General features: G+C 51.2%; 2 protein-coding genes across 4 annotated transcripts in view; both read right to left on the bottom strand.

Annotated features, from left to right (window-relative positions):
• Nucleotides 1-13: 13 nt before the first annotated feature.
• Nucleotides 14-2659, bottom strand: BGLAP (bone gamma-carboxyglutamate protein). Its single transcript, XM_010366604.2, has 4 exons — nucleotides 1037-2659; nucleotides 741-779; nucleotides 501-570; nucleotides 14-299 (listed from the first exon to the last, which is right to left on the bottom strand). Exons 1-4 carry the CDS (start codon nucleotides 1098-1100, stop codon nucleotides 170-172), a joined length of 303 nt encoding a protein of 100 aa, XP_010364906.1. The 5' UTR covers nucleotides 1101-2659; the 3' UTR covers nucleotides 14-169.
• The window catches only part of LOC104664917 (polyamine-modulated factor 1), a 32067-nt gene continuing 15365 nt past the window's right edge, over nucleotides 1209-17910 (bottom strand). Inside the window, exons 2-5 of one of the 3 annotated variants that reach the window (XM_030935607.1) lie at nucleotides 13468-13573; nucleotides 12189-12289; nucleotides 9449-9644; nucleotides 1209-1342 (exon numbers count right to left, since the gene is read on the bottom strand). In XM_030935607.1, coding sequence (XP_030791467.1) covers nucleotides 1256-1342; nucleotides 9449-9644; nucleotides 12189-12289; nucleotides 13468-13573 — 490 coding nt within the window. In that variant the 3' untranslated portion in view covers nucleotides 1209-1255. Of the gene's footprint in view, nucleotides 1343-3370; nucleotides 3865-9448; nucleotides 9645-12188; nucleotides 12290-13467; nucleotides 13574-17910 lie in introns of those variants that run through there. The other 2 variants (XM_010366601.2, XM_010366602.2) reach the window with 2 other exon arrangements.

Genomic DNA, 17910 nt, shown 5'->3' on the forward strand with positions numbered 1-17910 from the left:
TCACAGGCCCACGGATTCCTCTTTTGGAGTTTATTTGGGAGCAGCTGGGATGATGGGGACCCAACATCCATGGGCCGGGAGGTCAGGGCAAGGGCAAGGGGAAGGGGAAAGAAGGGGGCCTGGAGAGGAGCAGAACTGGATTTGCCGGCCGGGCCAGCAGAGCGACACCCTAGACCGGGCCGTAGAAGCGCTGATAGGCCTCCTGGAAGCCGATGTGGTCAGCCAGCTCGTCACAGTCCGGATTGAGCTCACACACCTCCCTCTTGGGCTCCAGGGGATCTGGGTAGGGGGCTGGGGCTCTGAGACACCCGACGTGGTGGCATCAGCCCCCATGCAAAATGCCTATCCCTCCTCTCACTACACATGGGGCTCCAGGGTCCCCACCAAGGCTGGCTGCCTGTACCCCCACCACAGCCCAGAGAGGCCACTCCCTGCTGCAGCTCCCCCACAGACCATCCCGGAGAGGCAGGGCCTTGGCCCAGCTCCACCTTTTCTCTCACCCCAGCCATTGATACAGGTAGCGCCTGGGTCTCTTCACCACCTCGCTGCCCTCCTGCTTGGACACAAAGGCTGTAGAGCAGAGGGGCAGGAATCAGGTGGCTCTGGGTTTGGGAGGATCAGGTTGGCAGCAGGCTGGCCTTCCTGACAGCCAGACAGGAGGTGGCAGGAGTGGGGGAATGAGACTGAGGGACCAAGGTGAGAAGGGAGGGTCCAGGAGCCCATCAGGTCCATCCTCATACCTGCACCTTTGCTGGACTCTGCACCGCTGGGTTTTGCACCTGCAAAGGAAAGGGAGCCTGGTTCACCCCTGCTCAGCCCCAGGGCTCTCATCCTCCTTCCCCTGTGTCTCGGGCAGCTTGCTCTTCCTTCCTCTCCCTCTGCAAGGGCAGAGCTGGGGCAAATGGATTGAGCCTGCAACAGGGTGATTAGACTGCAAAGGGACTGCCAGCCAAAGGGGTGAGAAGAGATGGGCCATGATGCTTCCTTTTCTCAGCCCCCACTGCTGTGCGGCCTGAGGGGAGGTGGGGGCACTCACCTGCCTGGCCAGTGATGCAAAGTGTGGCCAGGGCCAGTAGGGCGAGGAGTGTGAGGGCTCTCATGGCGTCTCGGTGGCTGTGCTGGGCTCCTGCTCAGGACTCAGCTGGCCTGCCCCGCCAGCCTCCAGCACTGTTTATACGCTCTGGGCTGTGTCCCGGCGATGAGGAGGGGTGTGGCTGACCATGGTGCAGGCGGGTCTAGGGGGAATCTGCCAGGGCTATTTGAGGGTCATCCGCCCCAGCTCCGTAGGCCAAACCCCAAAGGACATTGTGGTTGGGAGCAGCGGCTGCCAGGCCAGGGGCCCCTGGGAGTGATGGAGGGTGAGCCACAATCAGACTGCCCTGCTCTTGACACTGCCTCTGGCCCCTTCCTCAGGGGGCAGCCTGAGACCCCTCAGCTCCAACTCACTCTTCCTCAGAGACCCCCAGCCTCAGGTTGAGCACTGGCTGAGCTCTAAGGAGATTCTAAAGAGGAAGCAGGGGTCAGAGACCTAAAATAGGTTCAAGCAGAGCTGGGCTCCAGCTGTCTCACAGCCTGTGATTTCTACTGTCAGCCCCGTAGGCAGGAGCCAAACCCAGGGAGGGGATGCCTCGCAATGCCCTCGTTCACCCGGTGAGACACCAAAGGCAGTCTGCTGTGGGCGCAGCTCGATGGCTCAGGCCCTGCACATCCGGACAGGAGAAAGGATTGGGTGGCACAAGGCCAAGAGCCAAAGCCAATGGAGGTGGGGTTGGGCAGATGAGGCCAGCCGGTTGGTCTCTGGGACATGCTAGGTGGCTGTGACTGCCAGGTACACAGGCACAGGGCAGGGAGGCAGGCACTCACTGAGGTGGGGAACCCCTTCCCCGTGCCCTTAGCAGGCAGGGAGGCAGGGCCTGTGAGGAGCATGGAGATGGAGTGTGCCTCCGCCCTCTCGGTCCCCCCGATTCTCCTCCTGACCCTGCAGCCTCCACAGTGTTACCCACCCTGGGGAGGGACCTGCCCTCCAGTAGTGCTCCTGTAAGCGATAGGAAGGCCTGTCCTCTACGGTACAGAACTTCCCAGCCTGAACACCGCATCCCACACCTGAGAGCCTCCACTGCCTCAGGTCAGCCCAGAGAGGGAAGAGGTGTCCTGGGACCTTCCCCTGTCTAACCTGTGTCACTCACCCACCCACCAACCAGGGCTTGAGACCATCTGCCCAACCTGACAAGCAAACAAAGCACCCAATGGGGCAGGCCTGACAGGAGTGGGGCATTTGAATGCTTGAATGCCACAGCTCCATGGTAACAAAGCGGGCAGAGGGAGACTGAGCTGAGTGCCGTTTATGGGGGGGGGAAGTGGGGGCCACCTGATGCTTGCCTGTGTCTCCAGTGTGCCTCCGGCAGACCTCACCAAAGCCCTCACTAGGGAAAAGTTCTGCCCCCATCCACACCCAACCCCTTTCCCCCTCTGGTGGATCCGGGAAGCACCCATCTTGCCTTTGGCTGCCCTGGCAGAAGAAGAATGAAGTAGAAGCAGCAAGAGAAACAAAGTGCCCGCGATTCTTTTTTTTTTGAGACGGAGTCTCGCTCTGTCGCCCAGGCAGGAGTACAATGGTGCGATCTCAGCTCACTGCAACCTCTGCCTCCCAGGTTCAAGCAATTCTCCTGCCCCGGCCTCTCGAGTAGCTGGGATTAGAGGCATGTTCTAATGCCCAGCTAATTTTTTTTTGAGATGGAGTTTCCCTCTTGTTGCCCAGGCTGGAGTGCAGTGGCGCAATCTTGGCTCACTGCAACCTCCACCTCCAGGGTTCAAGTGATTCTCCTGCCTCAGCCCCCCCTGAGTAGGTGGGATTACAGGCACACGCCACCATGCCTGGCTAATTTTGTATTTTTAGTAGATACGGGGTTTCACCATTTAGCCAGGCTGGTCTCGAACTCCTGACTCAGTTGATCTGCACGCCTCAGCCTCCCAAAGTGCTAGGATTACAGGCATGAGCCATTGCACCTGGCCTAATTTTGTATTTTTAGTAGAGACAGGGTTTCACCATGTTGGCCAGGCTGGTCTCAAACTCCTGACCTCAGGTGATTCACCCGCCTTGGCCTCCCAAAGTGCTGGGATTACAGGCGTGAGCCACCGCGCCCAGCCGTAATGATTCTTGGAAGGTGCCAAGAGTGACACCTCCCTGGCAGCTCATCCTATCCACAGGGAACCCAGGGGTCCTGGTTTTTGTACAAGGAGCTCTGCTGCTCTCCGCACATGGTCTGGTAAGCCCCTTGCAATCCACGCCCGCCTTGAGGCTCCCAGAGGACCACGACTGAAGCCTTGACTTGGCCCAAGAGTGGCCAGGCAGAGGAAGCATCCTCACAGATTACAGTGTAGTGGAGGAAGTTTATTTACGGATGTGGGGAGAACATGGTAAAGGCCCCTGGGCTGGCCAGCAAGGGGGCAATCAGTGGAGATTGAAAACAGATTCTCCAAGCCAGGCCCAGGGAAAAGGGCTCAGGAACCAGCAGGAGTGGGGCGGAGGGGCAAAGCTGACCTGAACCTAGAGAAGAGAGAACATGGCTAAGAATTATCCAGGTAGAAGAAACAGAGGAATCTAAAGGGGGTGTCTGTCCAACCCCAAGGGTACCCCAAAGGCACAGTGGCAATGAGGCTTTCTCTGGCCTAGTCCTCCAGCAAATTCCATCACTGCTGAGGGACTGGGCACCATTTCAGCCGTTCTCAGAGGCAGGCCGCCCAGGCCAGGCATGCTGGCCACAGGCTCTTGACCTTGACTGCCCTCTGCTTCTGGGCCTGGCGGTCTCCTCACTCAGGCTCCCTCAGCACAGCAACCAGCTCTCTCTGTTCTCTGTGTAGAGCCTGAAATCAATGGGAGACAACAGACAAACTGGGATCTGAGAAAACCCAAATCCTTGCCCTCCACTGTCCCTGACTCCAGGCCTGGGGTTTCCCCCAGGACAATATGGATGGAGTCTGTGGCTTAAGTCATGGCCCTGCAGAGCACGTTAGGATGAAGACACATAAGAAAGTCAGCACCATTTGGCAAGTATTTACAGCAAACTGGGTTCTGTGACCACCTAGGCTGGGCATCCCCAGAGCAGAGCCCATCTTCAGCAAGGGTCCCCAAAGTGGCCCTTCAATCCTCTGACCTCAACAGAGCTTTCTGGCGAGAAACTTTCTTGAATTAAGTAAACTTTCAGTTGAGTTACAGACATGGAAATTGCCCACGTCGAACAACATGAAGGTCTGTAGCTGGAATGGGTGGGGCATGGCTTTAAGAGCAGAGGGCTTTGTCCCTCTTAGGACAGCACTGAATCCCAGAGCTGGTGAGGCCCTGGGATCATTATCTAGCCAATTTGGAAGCCAGGACCCAGAGACAGGAGTGACCCATGGCCTCATGGTGACTGAGTGGTGATGGTAGAGCAGCGCCTTGCCTGAGGACTCAGCAGGGGGCCCTGGGAGTGCCAGAGACACAACTTGGAGTTGTGCCCTGCAAGATGGCACCAGGCTTGGGGTGGGGGCCTTGGTCACTACCACTTTTGTGCCTGCTGCTCAGTCCCGCAGGCCAGTCTGTGATGTGGGAAGAGCAGAGGGAGTGGGGACAGTAGGGAGCAGAGCGGCTGCCAGCCTTCCACTTGCCACCGCCTCCTGGCCAGGGCCCTTCCTAAGCTGTGGCAGGGCCTTCAGGCTGCAGCTAACTGGTATTGGGAAGAGAAGACCAGGGAGATCCAGGAGCCATAAATTTGGGGACCTGTAACCCTCAGGAATGTGAGGGTTTGCCCCAGGAAGGGGCTGTCAAGTGGCTATAAGTAGATGTAAATTAGATACTGACATGATGGATGGAGAGGGTTCGACAGAGATGCCGCCACTTGAGCCCTACCAGAGAGCTTCTCTTGGAAATGCACTTTGAGCCCATAGGAAAATCTGTCTCATTGAGGTGCAGCCAAGCTGCTACCTGTGTCATCCAGCTTGATCATCTTCTTCTCCTTTCTTTACCCAACATGGCCCCAAGTAACGTCAGGCCACTGCCAAAAGTTAAGTTCACCCTCAAAGGACACACAATTGTGGCATGGAGGATATGTGTTAGATGTGTGAAGGCTCTACAAATCATTCTAATATACACATTATTCAAATATTGGGCAATGGCAGATAGTCAAAATAATCCTGAGCACAAAGAACAAAGCTGGAGGCATCACACTACCTGATTTCAAATTGTACAAGGCTATAGTAACTAAAACAGCACTGGTACTGTTATAAGAACAGGCACATAAATAAATAAATAAATAAATAAGAACAAACACATAACCAACAGCATAACAGAATACAGACTCAGAAATAAATTCATATACTTATGGCCAACTGTCAGCAAAGGTGTCAAGAACATACAATGGGTAATTTCAGCACTTTGGGAGGCTGTGGCAGGTGGATCACCTGAGGCCAGAAGTTTGAGCCCAGCCTGGCCAACATGGTGAAACCCCGTCTCTACTAAAACTACAAAAATTAACCAGCCATGACAGCAGGTACCTGTAATCTCAGCTACTCAGGAGGCTGAAGCAGGAGAATCACTTGAACTTGGGAGGCAGAGGTTTGCAGTGAACTAAGATCATGCCACTGCACTCCAGCCTGGGCAACAGAGCAAGACTGTCTCAAAAAAAAAAGTTAAAATAGAACATTTTGGGGGCCAGGTATGGTGGCTCACGTCTGTAATCCCAGCACGTTGTGAGGCTGAGGTGGGTGAATTGCTTGAGCCCAGGAGTTTGAGACCAGCCTGGCCAACATGGTGAAACCCGATCTCTACTAAAAATACAAAATTTAGCTGGGTGTGGCAGCTCACGCCTGGAATCCCAGCTACTCAGGAGGCTGAGGCATGAGAATGGCTTGAACCTGGGAAGTGGAGGTCGCAGTGAGCTGAGATCGTGCCACTGCACTCCAGTCTGGGCAACAGAGTGAGGCTCTGTCTCAAAAAACAACAAAATCCAGGTACGGTGGCTCACACCTGTAATCCCAGCACTTTGGGAGACCGAAGCAGGTGGATCATGAGGTCAGGAGATTGAGACCATCCTTGCTAACATGGTGAAACCCTGTCTCTACTAAAAATACAAAAAATTAGCTGTGCGTGGCAGGCGCCTGTAGTCCCAGCTACTAGGGAGGCTGAAGCAGGAGAATGGCGTGAACCCGGGAGGAAGAGCTTGCAGTGAGCCAAGATTGTGCCACTGCACTCCAGCCTGGGCGACAGAGCAAGACTCCATCTCAAAAACAAAACAAAACAAAACCAAACCAAAAACAACAAACAAAACAAAACAATGGGGAAAGGACACCCTCTTCTATAAATAGTTCTGGGAAAATTGGATACCCATGTGCAGAGAAATGAAACTGGACCCCTATCTCACACCATATACAAAAATCTACTCAAGACAGGTTAAAACTTAAATGTAAACCCTTAACTATAAAACTGCTAAAAGAAAACATGTGAGAAAAACTTCAGGACACTAGTGTGGGCAAAGGAGCTATGGCTAAGACCTCAAAAGCACAAGCAACAAAATCAAAAATGGACAAATGGGACTATATTAAACTAAAAGGCTTCTGCACAGCAAAGGAAACAACAGGGTGAAGAGACAATCTGTTGAATGGGAGAAAATATCTACAAACTATTCATCTAACAAAGGACTAATATCCAGAATATATAAGGAACACAAACTCCACAGTAAAAGCAATTCCATTAACAAGTGAGCAAAGAACATGAACAGACATTTCTCAAAAGAAGATGTACAAATGGCCAAGAGATATATGAAAAAATACTCACCATCACTAATCATCAAGGGAAATGCAAATCAAAACCACAATGAGGCTGGGTGCGGTGGCTCATGCCTGTAATCCCAGCACTTTGGGAGGCCAAGGTGGGTGGATCATTTGAGGTCAGAAGTTCAAGACCAGGTTGGCCAACATGGTGAGACCCCATCTCTACTAAAAATACAGAAATTAGCTGGGTGTGGTGGCAGGTGCCTGTAATCCTAGCTATTCGGGAGGCTTAGGTAGGAGAATCGCTGAACCCGTGAGGTTGGGGTTGCAGTGAGCCACAGTTGCACCACTGCACTCCAGTCTGGGAGACAGGGCGAGACTCTGTCTCAAAAAAAACCAAAAACCAAAAAACAAAACACAACGAGATATCACCTTACCCCAGTTAAAATGGCTACTTTTTTTTTTTTTTTTTTTTTTTGGAGACAGGGTTTTGCTCTGTCACCCAGGCTAGAGTGCAGTGGCATAATCATGGCTCACTGAAGCTTCAATCTCTCGGGCTCAGGTGATCCTCCTGCCTCAGCCGCACAAGTAGCTGGGACTGCAGGTGTGCACCAACATGCCTGGCTATTATTATTATTTATTTATTTATTTATTATTATTATTATTTTTTGAGACGGAGTCTCGCTCTGTCGCCCAGGCTGGAGTGCAGTGGCCGGATCTCAGCTTATTGCAAGCTCCGCCTCCCAGGTTCACGCCATTCTCCTGCCTCAGCCTCCCGAGTAGCTGGGACTACAGGCGCCCGCCACCTCACTCGGCTAGTTTTTTGTATTTTTTTTTTAGTAGAGACGGAGTTTCACTGTGTTAGCCAGGATGGTCTCGATCTCCTGACCTCGTGATCCGCCCGTCTCGGCCTCCCAAAGTGCTGGGATTACAGGCATGAGCCACCGCGCCCGTCCTATTATTATTATTATTATTATTATTATTATTATTATTATTGAGATGAGGTCTCCCAATGTTGCCTAGTCTGGTCTTGAACTCCTGGGCTCAAATGATCCTCCCTCCTCAGCCTCCCAACGTGCTAGGATTATAGGCCACTGCACCCAGCCTAGAATGGCTATTATTACTTTTTTTTTTTTTTTGAAACAGACCCTGACTCTGTCACCCAGGCTGGAGTGCAATTGCATGGTCTCGGCTCACTGCAACCTCTGCCTCCCGGGTTTAAACGATTGGTCCCACCTCAGTCTCTTGAGTAGCTGGGACTACAGGTGCCCGCCACCATGCCCGGCTAATTTTCGTATTTTTAGTAGAGACAGGGTTTCACCATGTTGGCCAGGCTGGTCTCGAACTCCTGACCTTGTGATCCGCTCACCTCGGCCTTCCAAAATGCTGGGATTACAGGCATGAGCCGCCACGCCCGGGCTACAATGGCTATTATTAAAAAGACAGGCTGGGGGTGGTGGCTCACACCTGTAATCCCAGCACTTTGGGAGGCCGAGGCGGGTGGATCACAAGGTCAAGAGTTTGAGACCATCCTGGCCAACATGGTGAAACCCTGTCTCTACTAAAAATACAAAAAGTAGCTGGGCGTGGTGGCGGGTGCCTGTAGTCCCAGCTATTTGGGAGGCTGAGGTGGGAGAAGCACTTGAAACCAGGAGGCAGAGGTTGCAGTGAGGTGAGATCACGCCACTGTACTCCAGCCTGGGCAACAGAGCAAGACTCCGTCTCAGAAAAAAAAAAAAAAGACAAAAAATAACATGCTGGTGAGGATGCAGATAAAAGTTGATCTCATAAAGGTAAAGAGTAGAATGATAGTTAACAGAGGCTGGGGGAAGGGGTGGGGGATGAAGAGAGGTAGTTTAATGGTATAAACATATAGTTAGGCAAAAGGTGTAAATTCTATTGTTCAACAGTAGAGTAAGGTAACTATAGTTAACAACAACGTACTCCATATTTCAAAGTTGCTAAGAGCCTTGTATGGTGATGAGCACATGTAATCCCAGCTATTCAGGAGGCTGAGACAGGAAGGCTGCTTGAGGCCAGGAGTTCAAGACTGGCCTGGGCAATATAGCAAGACCCCCATCTTAGAACAAAACCAAAACCAAAGTAGTTAGAAGAGAGGTCTTGAACTGCTCCCAACACATAGAAATGATAAATCCTCAACGTGATGAACACCTCAAATACCCTGACGTGATCACTGCACGTTCTATGCATGTAGCAAAATATCACATGTACTTCCTAAATATGTAAAATATGATGTATCAATTTTAAAAAATACTATCTCATCCTCTGTTCTTGTTCTCTACCCACCCCGCTACCACATACCCAGTTTAGAATATATGTGTCTATGTTGGGCAGTGGTCACATGGAGCAGTAGAACCACCACCAGGTTTTAACTCCAAATCTGTTGTGGAGGTGCTGCTATCTTGGGTGAGGCACCTGCCCTCTCTGGGCCTTTGTCCTCACCTGCTCCATCAGGGGAACACATGCCTGTGCCTGGTGGAGGATCTGGGGGAGGCTGTCTGCTGAGGCTGGCAGAGACTTCTGCACAAGCCCAAGGAGAGGCAATGCATGGCTGTTCCCCAGGGGGCAAGCTCTCCTACTCCCTGTGGGGGTCCCTTGTGTTGGAATGGAGGAAGCCACCAATTTGCGGATCTCAGAGGGCCCATCAGAGATGGAAGAGGAAGAGGCAGGCTGGAACACTGACCTGCCAGGCCTGCTGCCGGGCCTGGACCTGTAGCTGCAGCTCCTCCACCTGCCTCCGCCCTGCCAGGACGGCATCTGCCAGCTGCTGGTTCTCAGCCTCCTGTTTCTGCACATGGCGCCACAGGGTGTCCCGTTGCTGCAGGAAGTAGGGTGCCATGACGCTGTGCAGATCCTTCTCTGGGATCCCGCTGGGGCGCCTGGAGGGCCACATGGGGCACAAGGAATGAGGGAGACAGAAGGCCCTTGTGGAAGAGGGTTCAGTTTCCAAGCCCACTCGGTGACACGCCCACCTTGTCCCAAGTTGGGCTGGCTTCCCAGGTCTCTCCCATGGTCTCTCACCTCCCAAGACCTGTTCCTCATAGGAATGCTCACTTCCTGTCCCTGGGTTTCAATGTTTAGGGGTCCACCTCTCCCCCTTCTCACTTCAGCCCCTATCTTAGCCTTCCCAACCATACCCCACATTCCCCTCCTCTCCTCCACATATACTCCCCCATCCAGAACACTTCAGGGTCACTTTCTAGCCCCTGCCTCTGTCCTTGTGACCACTGCCTGGCTGGCGCATCCAGTCCATCAGACTGTGAGTTGGAGAGGTTGGGGGTGGCTCCTGACGGAGGGCCCAGACTGTGGGAGACCCCCATAAGTGTTGGCTGCTCTGGGAAGATAAGGAAAGTCAAGTCTGAGGAGGCAAGATTACACAAGAGGTGGAAGGCACTGTGAGTTCTTTAAAAATTCTTTTTCAGGCCGGGCGCGGTGGCTCACGCCCATAATCCCAGCACTTTGGGAGGCCAAGGTAGAAGGATCACGAGGTCAGGAGATCGAGACTATCCTGGCTAACATAGTGAAAACCCGTCTCTACTAGAAATACAAAAAATTAGCTGGGTGTGGTGGCGGGTCCCTGTAGTTCCAGCTACTTGGGAGGCTGAGGCAGGAGAATGGTGTGAACCCAGGAGGTGGAGCTTGCAGTGAGCCGAGATCGTGCTGCACTCCAGCCTGGACGACAAGCAAGACTCTTTCCCAAAAAAAAAAAAAAAAAAAAAAATTTTTTTCAATGGCCAGGCGCAGTGGCTCATGCCTGTAATCCCAGCACTTTGGGAGGCCAAGGCAGGTGGATCACCTGAGGTGGGGTGTTTGGGACCAGCCTGGCCAACATGGTGAAACCCTGTCTCTACGAAAAATTAGCCAGGCGTGGTGGTGGGTGCCTGTAATCCCAGCTACTCAGGAGGCTGAGGCAGGAGAATTGCTTGGACCTGGGAGGCTACTAAGGTTGCAGTGAGCTGAGATGGCACTGCTGTACTCTAGCCTGGCCTAGGCAACAAAGTGAGACTCCATCTCAAAAAAATAAAATAAAATAAAATTCTTTTTCAGTTGTGAAACTTAATTCTCTTAAGTATTAAGGTCACAGAGCATTTTTAAAAGTTGGAAATTACCAAAAAGATTTCTACTCCCTCTGGCCTAGGATTCTACTAAGGGAGGGAGGGTTGCAGGAGGCAGGGGCTCAGCTGCTGGGGTCTTGTTGGCCCCTGCTCTCCACTGCTCATCCCAGGCCCCACTTCTCCACCTTATACTTGGTGTACCAGGTAGCCAGCTGCTGCTGAAACGTCAGCTCCAGGAGAGCAGATATTTGGTCTGTCTTGTTCACTGCTAAATTTCTGGCATCTAAAACAGTATCAAAGCCGGGCGCAGTGGTTCACATCTTTAATCCCAGCTCTTTGGGAGGCTGAGGCAGGAGGATCACCTGAGATCAGGAGTTCAAGATCAGCCTGGCCAACATGGTGAAACCCCATCTCTACTAAAAATACAAAAATTAGCCAGGCGTGGTGGTGAGCACCCGTAATCCCAGCTACTCAGGAGGCTGAAGCAGGAGAATTGCCTGAACTCAGGAGACGGAGGTTGCAGTGAGACAAGATCACACCACTTTACTCCAACCTGGGTGACACAGCAAGATTCCGTCTCAAAAAAATAAAATAAAATAGTATCAAGCATATAGTAGGTGCTCCCTAACCTGCTGAATGAACAAATGTATAAAAACCAGTTGCCCCACCAGCCTCATCTACACCTGTAAGATATACATGGTGATTCCAAACCTCACGATTCTGCCTCCTACTCCCCCAACCTCCCTTTCTCCCACAGGCCCAACAGGCCCTAAAATGAGCTCTCTCAGGAACGCTTCTTCGGTCTGGCCTCAAACTACTTCCCTCCCTAATCCCCTGAACAACATGGCTTACCTGGGGCTCTCCTCCCCTGAAGGGAACTGTGCGATACAACACCTTTCGGTTACTGTTTGGTGTCTGTCTGCTCTACTTGTCCCTGTCAAAAGGTTCCCTCTCAGAGGCAACAAGCCCAGAATCTCATGGATATGGTGGACATGGGGTCAGCCTTTTAAAAGTCTTTTTGGAGACAGGGTCTCACTATATTGCCCAGGCTGTTTCTGAACTCTTGAACTCCTGGTCTCAAGTGATCCTCCCACCTCAGCCCCCTGAATAACTGGGATTATAGGCATGAGTCACCACTCCCTGCTTGGGTCAGTTTTAAAGTCTCCTTCAAGAAGCTGAATTGGCCAGGTGTTGTGGCTCAAGCTTGTAATCCTAGCACTTTGGGAGGTCCCGGCGGGAGGACAGCTTAAGGCCAGGAGTTTGTGACCAGCCTGGCCAACATAGTGAGACCCTGACTCTAGAAAAAAAAAAAAAAGCTTAATTGCTGTCTCTTTCCTGTGCCTTCTCACCTCCCCTCCCCACTCTTACCAGGCCGGCTCTTTGCGGTCTTTGCCTTCTTCCACAATTTTATCCAAGGCATTCAAGACGGCTTCCAGGTTCCCCTCCTCTTTGATGTCAGAGATTTCCTCCTGAAGAGAAAGGAGGAAAGAGCTGTAATGACACGAGACGAGCTCATGGCAAAAATATGCTAAATTGCTAACAGCACTTGGTAAGATTTTGGCTAATTTCTGTTCTAGGTCTTTATGCTTTCCCTAACATTCCAACTTTTCTACATGTGGCTTGAAATTAAGAAAACAGGCTGGGTGCCGTGGCTCACGCCTGTAATCCCAGCACTTTGGGAGGCCGAGGTGGGTGGATCACTTGAGGCCAGGAGTTCGAGACCAGCCTGGCTAACATGGTGAAACCCTGTCTCTACAAAAAAAAAAAAAAGAAAAAAAAAAAAATTAGCTGGGCATGTTGGCACTCGCCTGTCATCCCAGCTCCTCGGGAGGCTAAGGCACAAGAATCACTTGAACCCAGGAGGCGGAAGTTGTAGTGAACTGAGATAGCGCCACTGTACTATAGCCTGGGCAACAGAGTGAGGCTCTGCCTCAAAAAAACAAACAAAAATAATTAAGGAAATAAAATATAAAGTGGAAAAAATGTTTTATTTTTATTTAAAAAATCTTTTTAGCTAGGTGTGGTGGTGCACATCTGCAGTCCCAGTGACTCTGAAATCTGAAATAGGAGGATTGCTTGAGCCTGGGAGGCAGAGGCTGCAGTGAGCCGAGATCACATCACTGCACTCCAGCCTGAGTGACAGAGCTAGACCCCGTCTCAAAAAGAAAGAAAAAAATTAAAATTTTAGGCCACTACACCGGCCTAAAGTGGGAAATATTTAAAAAGAGTCTGTAGGCTGGTAGTTCATGTAATCCCAGCACTTTGGGAAGCCAAGGTGGGAGGATCACTTGAGCCCAGAGTTTGAGGCTGCAGGGAGCTGTGATTATGCCACTATACTCAAGTCTGGGTGACAGAGCAAGATCCTGACTGAAAAAAAAAAAAGACCCCATCAGCCCTTGCTGAGTTGCATGGTCTAGAGGGCAGGCAACATAAAACATTACAGGACAGTGAGCAAAGGCTGCATCTAAGATACCTGCATCATTTGGAAGGGAGGGATGATGGATGCTGCAGCCTGCCGGGCACCCAGGACAGCTCTAGGGGGCTGAGGAGACAGAGGGGTAGAGGGTGGGGACACTGCCCTCAGCGGACTGACAATCTGGAGACAGAACCCAAGTCAACAGCACCTGCCGGGCTTCCTGCCACTCACCCGGATAGAAGTCTGCAACTGAGCTATAAACTTGTCATAGATTCGCTGTGTGATCTCAGGCTGCAACTGGTAGAAGCGCTTATAGCAGTCAGTGAATCTCTGGTAGCTGGCGGGAAGGAGAGAAGCAAAGGTGGGGAGGGCCAAGCACGTAGCTGGCCATCAGCCTGCCTGGGCACCTCCACTTCGCATTATAGGACTCTGAGCTCTGTCCACTTCATGGCCCTGGTTAAAGGCAGTGGATGCAGATCTCTCATCTAAGCATGAGTCATTGAGGATGGTTCAACCCCATCAGTGCCCCATCAGTGCCCCATCAGCATCCCCACTCCCTCTTAGGAGAGCCCCAGGTGAGTTTAAGTGTTTATCCCTTAAAGATTACTCCCCAGTCCTTCCACAGTTTCTAACAAGCTCTCAGGTGAGGCTGATGGTGCTGGTCTGGGGAACCACACTTTGAGAGCCTCTGGTCATTCCAGTGCCCTGAAGGACTTGGATTAGGATAGGGCATGTGACATCTGGGAAAGACTGGCTTCCTCCTAAAAAGAGCCACATAGAAAGCAACTGATGCTCTCTCTGCAGGACATTACTATACCCAGGTGATGCTCTTTGGCAACCATAGGGGCCCTGGCCTGAGGGCAGAGTTTATACCAACCTGCAGCCACTCTACTTTGGGGCTTCTTGTTACACGAGGTAATGTATTTCTCTTATTGTTGAAGCCTGATTTTCTTTCCTTTTTTTTTTCTTGAGGCAGTCTCGCTCTGTAGCCCAGGCTGGAGTGCAGTGGCGTGATGTTGGCTCATTGCAAATTCCGCCTCCTAGGTTCAAGCGATTCTCCGGCCTCAGCCTCCCAAGTAGCTGGGATTACAGGTGCCCGCCACCACGCCTGGCTAATTTTCGTATTTTGAGTAGAGACAGGGTTTTGCCATGTTGGCCAGGCTGGTCTCGAACTCCTGACCTCAGGTGATCCACCTGCCTCGGCCTCCCAAAGTGCTAAGATTACAGGTGTGAGCCAGTGCCCAGCCCGAAGCCTGATTTTCTACTTTTCTTTTTGACACAGGATCTCATTCCATCACCCAGGCTGGAGTGCAGTGACATAATCCGAGCTCACTGCAACCTCCAACTCCAACTCCTGGGCTCAAGGGATCCTCTTGCCTCAGCATCCTGAGTAGCTAGGACTACAGGTGCACACCATCATGACCAGCTAATTCTTTTATTTTTATATTTTTGTAGAGTCGGGGTCTCACTGTGTTGCCCAGACTGGTCTCAAAAAACTGCTGGGCTCAAGTAATCCTCCTGCCTCAGCCCCCCAAAGTGCTGGGAGTCTAGGGGGTGAGCCACCATGCCCAGCCAAGCCTGATTTTAAATCAGGTCTCTGCCACTAGCAGCTGAGAGCGCCTCACTGCTCAATCCTTTGCAGCTGGAAGTATCAAACGGTATCCAGTATATTCCCAATGGCTTATTCCTCTTGGACAGAGAAACTCAAGTTAAATGAACTCTTTTGGCTGTTTTTCTCCCTCCCCCTTGTTTCCTCCCTCTCCCTTGCCTGTGTCTCTCTGTCCACTGTCTCAGGCCCTTCCCCTTCAACAAATATTCACTGAGTGTCTGCTATATGCTGATCGCCCACCAGGAACTGGGTATTCAGGGTGGATAAGACTGACACGGCCCTCCCAGAGCTTCCAGTAGAGAAGGAGAGATGGCAGAAATGCGGAAACTCACATGCAAGTGATAATCATCTCTTGTGGAGAGTGGTTTAAAAGAAAAAGGCCAGAGTTATAGGGCTAACAGTGTATTATAAGGACCTTCTTTAAATTGGGAGCGGGTGTGGTTGGATGAAGCAGTGTTTGAGTGACTTGCAGAAAGCGCCTGAGCCAAGGAAGATCTTCAAATACACAAAAGCTCACACTGATGCTGTACTATAGGTCAGGATGCTCCTCCGCTGTGAGGATCAGGCTGGCAGGTCACTGGGTAAACAGGGCATTAGGGCCCTGATGCCCAATGCAAAGCCCCACCCCCAGCCAGGGAGTCACTGCTGGGTCCTCCCTTTCTCATAGCTCTTCAAGCCTCCTCACCAAACCCGCCCCCAAACAATGCTTTTGGAAACAGGTGAAGACTACAAGCAGTGGTGTACTGGAGCCAGCTCACAGTGGCCTGCAAAAGAGAACTGCCAAATTTTCAGGAACTCTGGGCCAAGTGTTAAACACATTATTAAGAATTAAATTACATTAACTAACAATAAATTAACTTTAAAAACAAAGGTCCTAGGCGCAGTGGCTCATGCCTGTAATCCCAGCACTTTGGGAGGCAGAGACCGGTGGATCACCTGAGGTTGGGAGTTTGAGATCAGCCTGACCAACATGGAGAAACCCTGTCTCTACTAAAAAATACAAAAAATTAGCCGGGTGTGGTGATGCACGCCTGTAATCCCAGCTACTCGGGAGGCTTAGGCAGGAGAATTGCTTAAACCCGGGAGGCAGAGGTTGCGGTGAGCCGAGATCACGCCATTGCACTGCAGCCTGGGCAACAAGAGCGACACTCCGTCTCAAAACACAAAACAAAACAAAACAAAACAAAACAAAGGTCCTAAAGACTCCAAACATACCACTTCCTAATCATTCTACCACCTTTTACTCTGCTCTTGAGGTAATTCGTATATATTGCTTCTGTCCGTGGAAATACTGGATCAAGGTATGCTGCTGCCCAGTTCTTCTCAACTCTGTGTATAGTGATGCCATGTTGGTAGCTTAGGAGTATCTACACCTTGGAAACCAGCAAACACTGCAAACAGGGGCTCTCTTTTCAGAGAGCTGGTTGTAAGCAACTACCAGTACACTTCTGGGTTAGAGTGGCAGTCTCTCACCTTTTCAGTGGTACACATTCCATGTGAGTACACTTTGGAAGCTAAGCTTAGGTACCTAAAAAACAATACCGTAGGCCGGGCACGGTGGCTCACGCCTGTAATCCCAGCACTTTGGGAGGCCAAGGCAGGCGGATCATGAGGTCAGGAGAGGGAGACCATCCTGGCTAACACGGTGAAACCCCATCTCTACTAAAAATACAAAAAATTAGCTGGGCGTGGTGGCACATGCCTGTAATCCCAGCTACTCGGGAGGCTGAGGCAGAAGAATCACTTGAACCTGGGAGGCGGAGGTTGCAGTGAGCCGAGATCATGCCAGTGCACTCCAGCCTGGGCGACAGAGCAAGACTCCGTCTCAAAAAACAAAACAAAAACAAAAACAATACTGTACACAGAATAGATGATGGGCATTCCTTTAACCCTCAGCAGACTCCCAGACATCTTGTCTTGCTGCTGGCCTGACTAGCCACGCAGTCTGTGGCTACCAGAAGGAACGCGGAGGAACACATGATGCCTGACCAAGCAGGGCTGGAACTGAAACTGGGTAATTGTGGCTTAAAACAGGTTTGGCTTAGACATGGGAGATCCTGTTCCTCCACCCAACCTACTTAGCAGGCGGAGGATCTGAGCTGGACGCATCTCTCTTCAGCTCAGGCAGCTGACAGCGGATAGGGCCCAGGGCAGGGGTTAAGCAAACTGACCACCAGTGCTGCCTGTGACCTGTTCTGAGTTCTCCTTTATGGTATGATAATTCAGTGAAAATGAAGGACCACAGAAACACACACACTCATACACAGATGCAAGATGAAATATACGCTAACAGGACAATGTGGCTTAACCAAGGAGAAAGGCAGCCAGATTGGTGCCAATGTCAGTGAGTACAGGAAGAAGGTGATGTTTTTCTTGAGAGCCAATGCAGAATTCGGAACGTTTTGAATGCCCTTGTGGATTTTCTGAAAAATATACTCAGAGAGAAGCAGGAAAGTGACACATTAAAAAAAAAAAAAATTTTGCTGGGTGCGGTGGCTCACGCCTGTAATCCCAGCATTTTGGGAGGCAGAGGTGAGCAGATCACCTGAGGTCAGGAGTTCGAGACCAGCCTGACCAATATGATGAAACCCTATCTTTACTAAAAATACAAAATTAGCTGGGCGTGGTAGCGCATGTCTGTAATCCCAGCTACTTAGGAGGCTGAGACAGGAGAATCACTTGCACCCGGGAGGCAGAGGTTGCAGTGAGCTGAGATCATGCCATTGCACCCTAGTCTGGGCAACAAGAGCGAAACTCCGTTTCAAACAAAAGAAAAAAAAACATGGTCAGGTGCAGTGGCTCATGCCTGTAATCCCAGCATTTTGTGAGGCTGAGGCAGGAGGATCACTTGAGCCCAGGAGTTGGAGACCAGCCTGGGCAACATAGCAAGACCCTGTCTCAATAAAAAATATTTAACGCCGGGCACAGTGGCTCATGCCTGTTATTCCAGCACTTTGGGAGGCTGAGGCAGGGGGATCACCTGAGGTCGGGAGTTCGAGACCAGCCTAACCAACATAGAGAAACCCCATCTCTACTAAAAATACAAAAAAATGAGCCAGGCATGG

The sequence above is a fragment of the Rhinopithecus roxellana genome, chromosome 8, assembly GCF_007565055.1.
Source record: "Rhinopithecus roxellana isolate Shanxi Qingling chromosome 8, ASM756505v1, whole genome shotgun sequence".
Classification (NCBI taxonomy): domain Eukaryota; kingdom Metazoa; phylum Chordata; class Mammalia; order Primates; family Cercopithecidae; genus Rhinopithecus; species Rhinopithecus roxellana.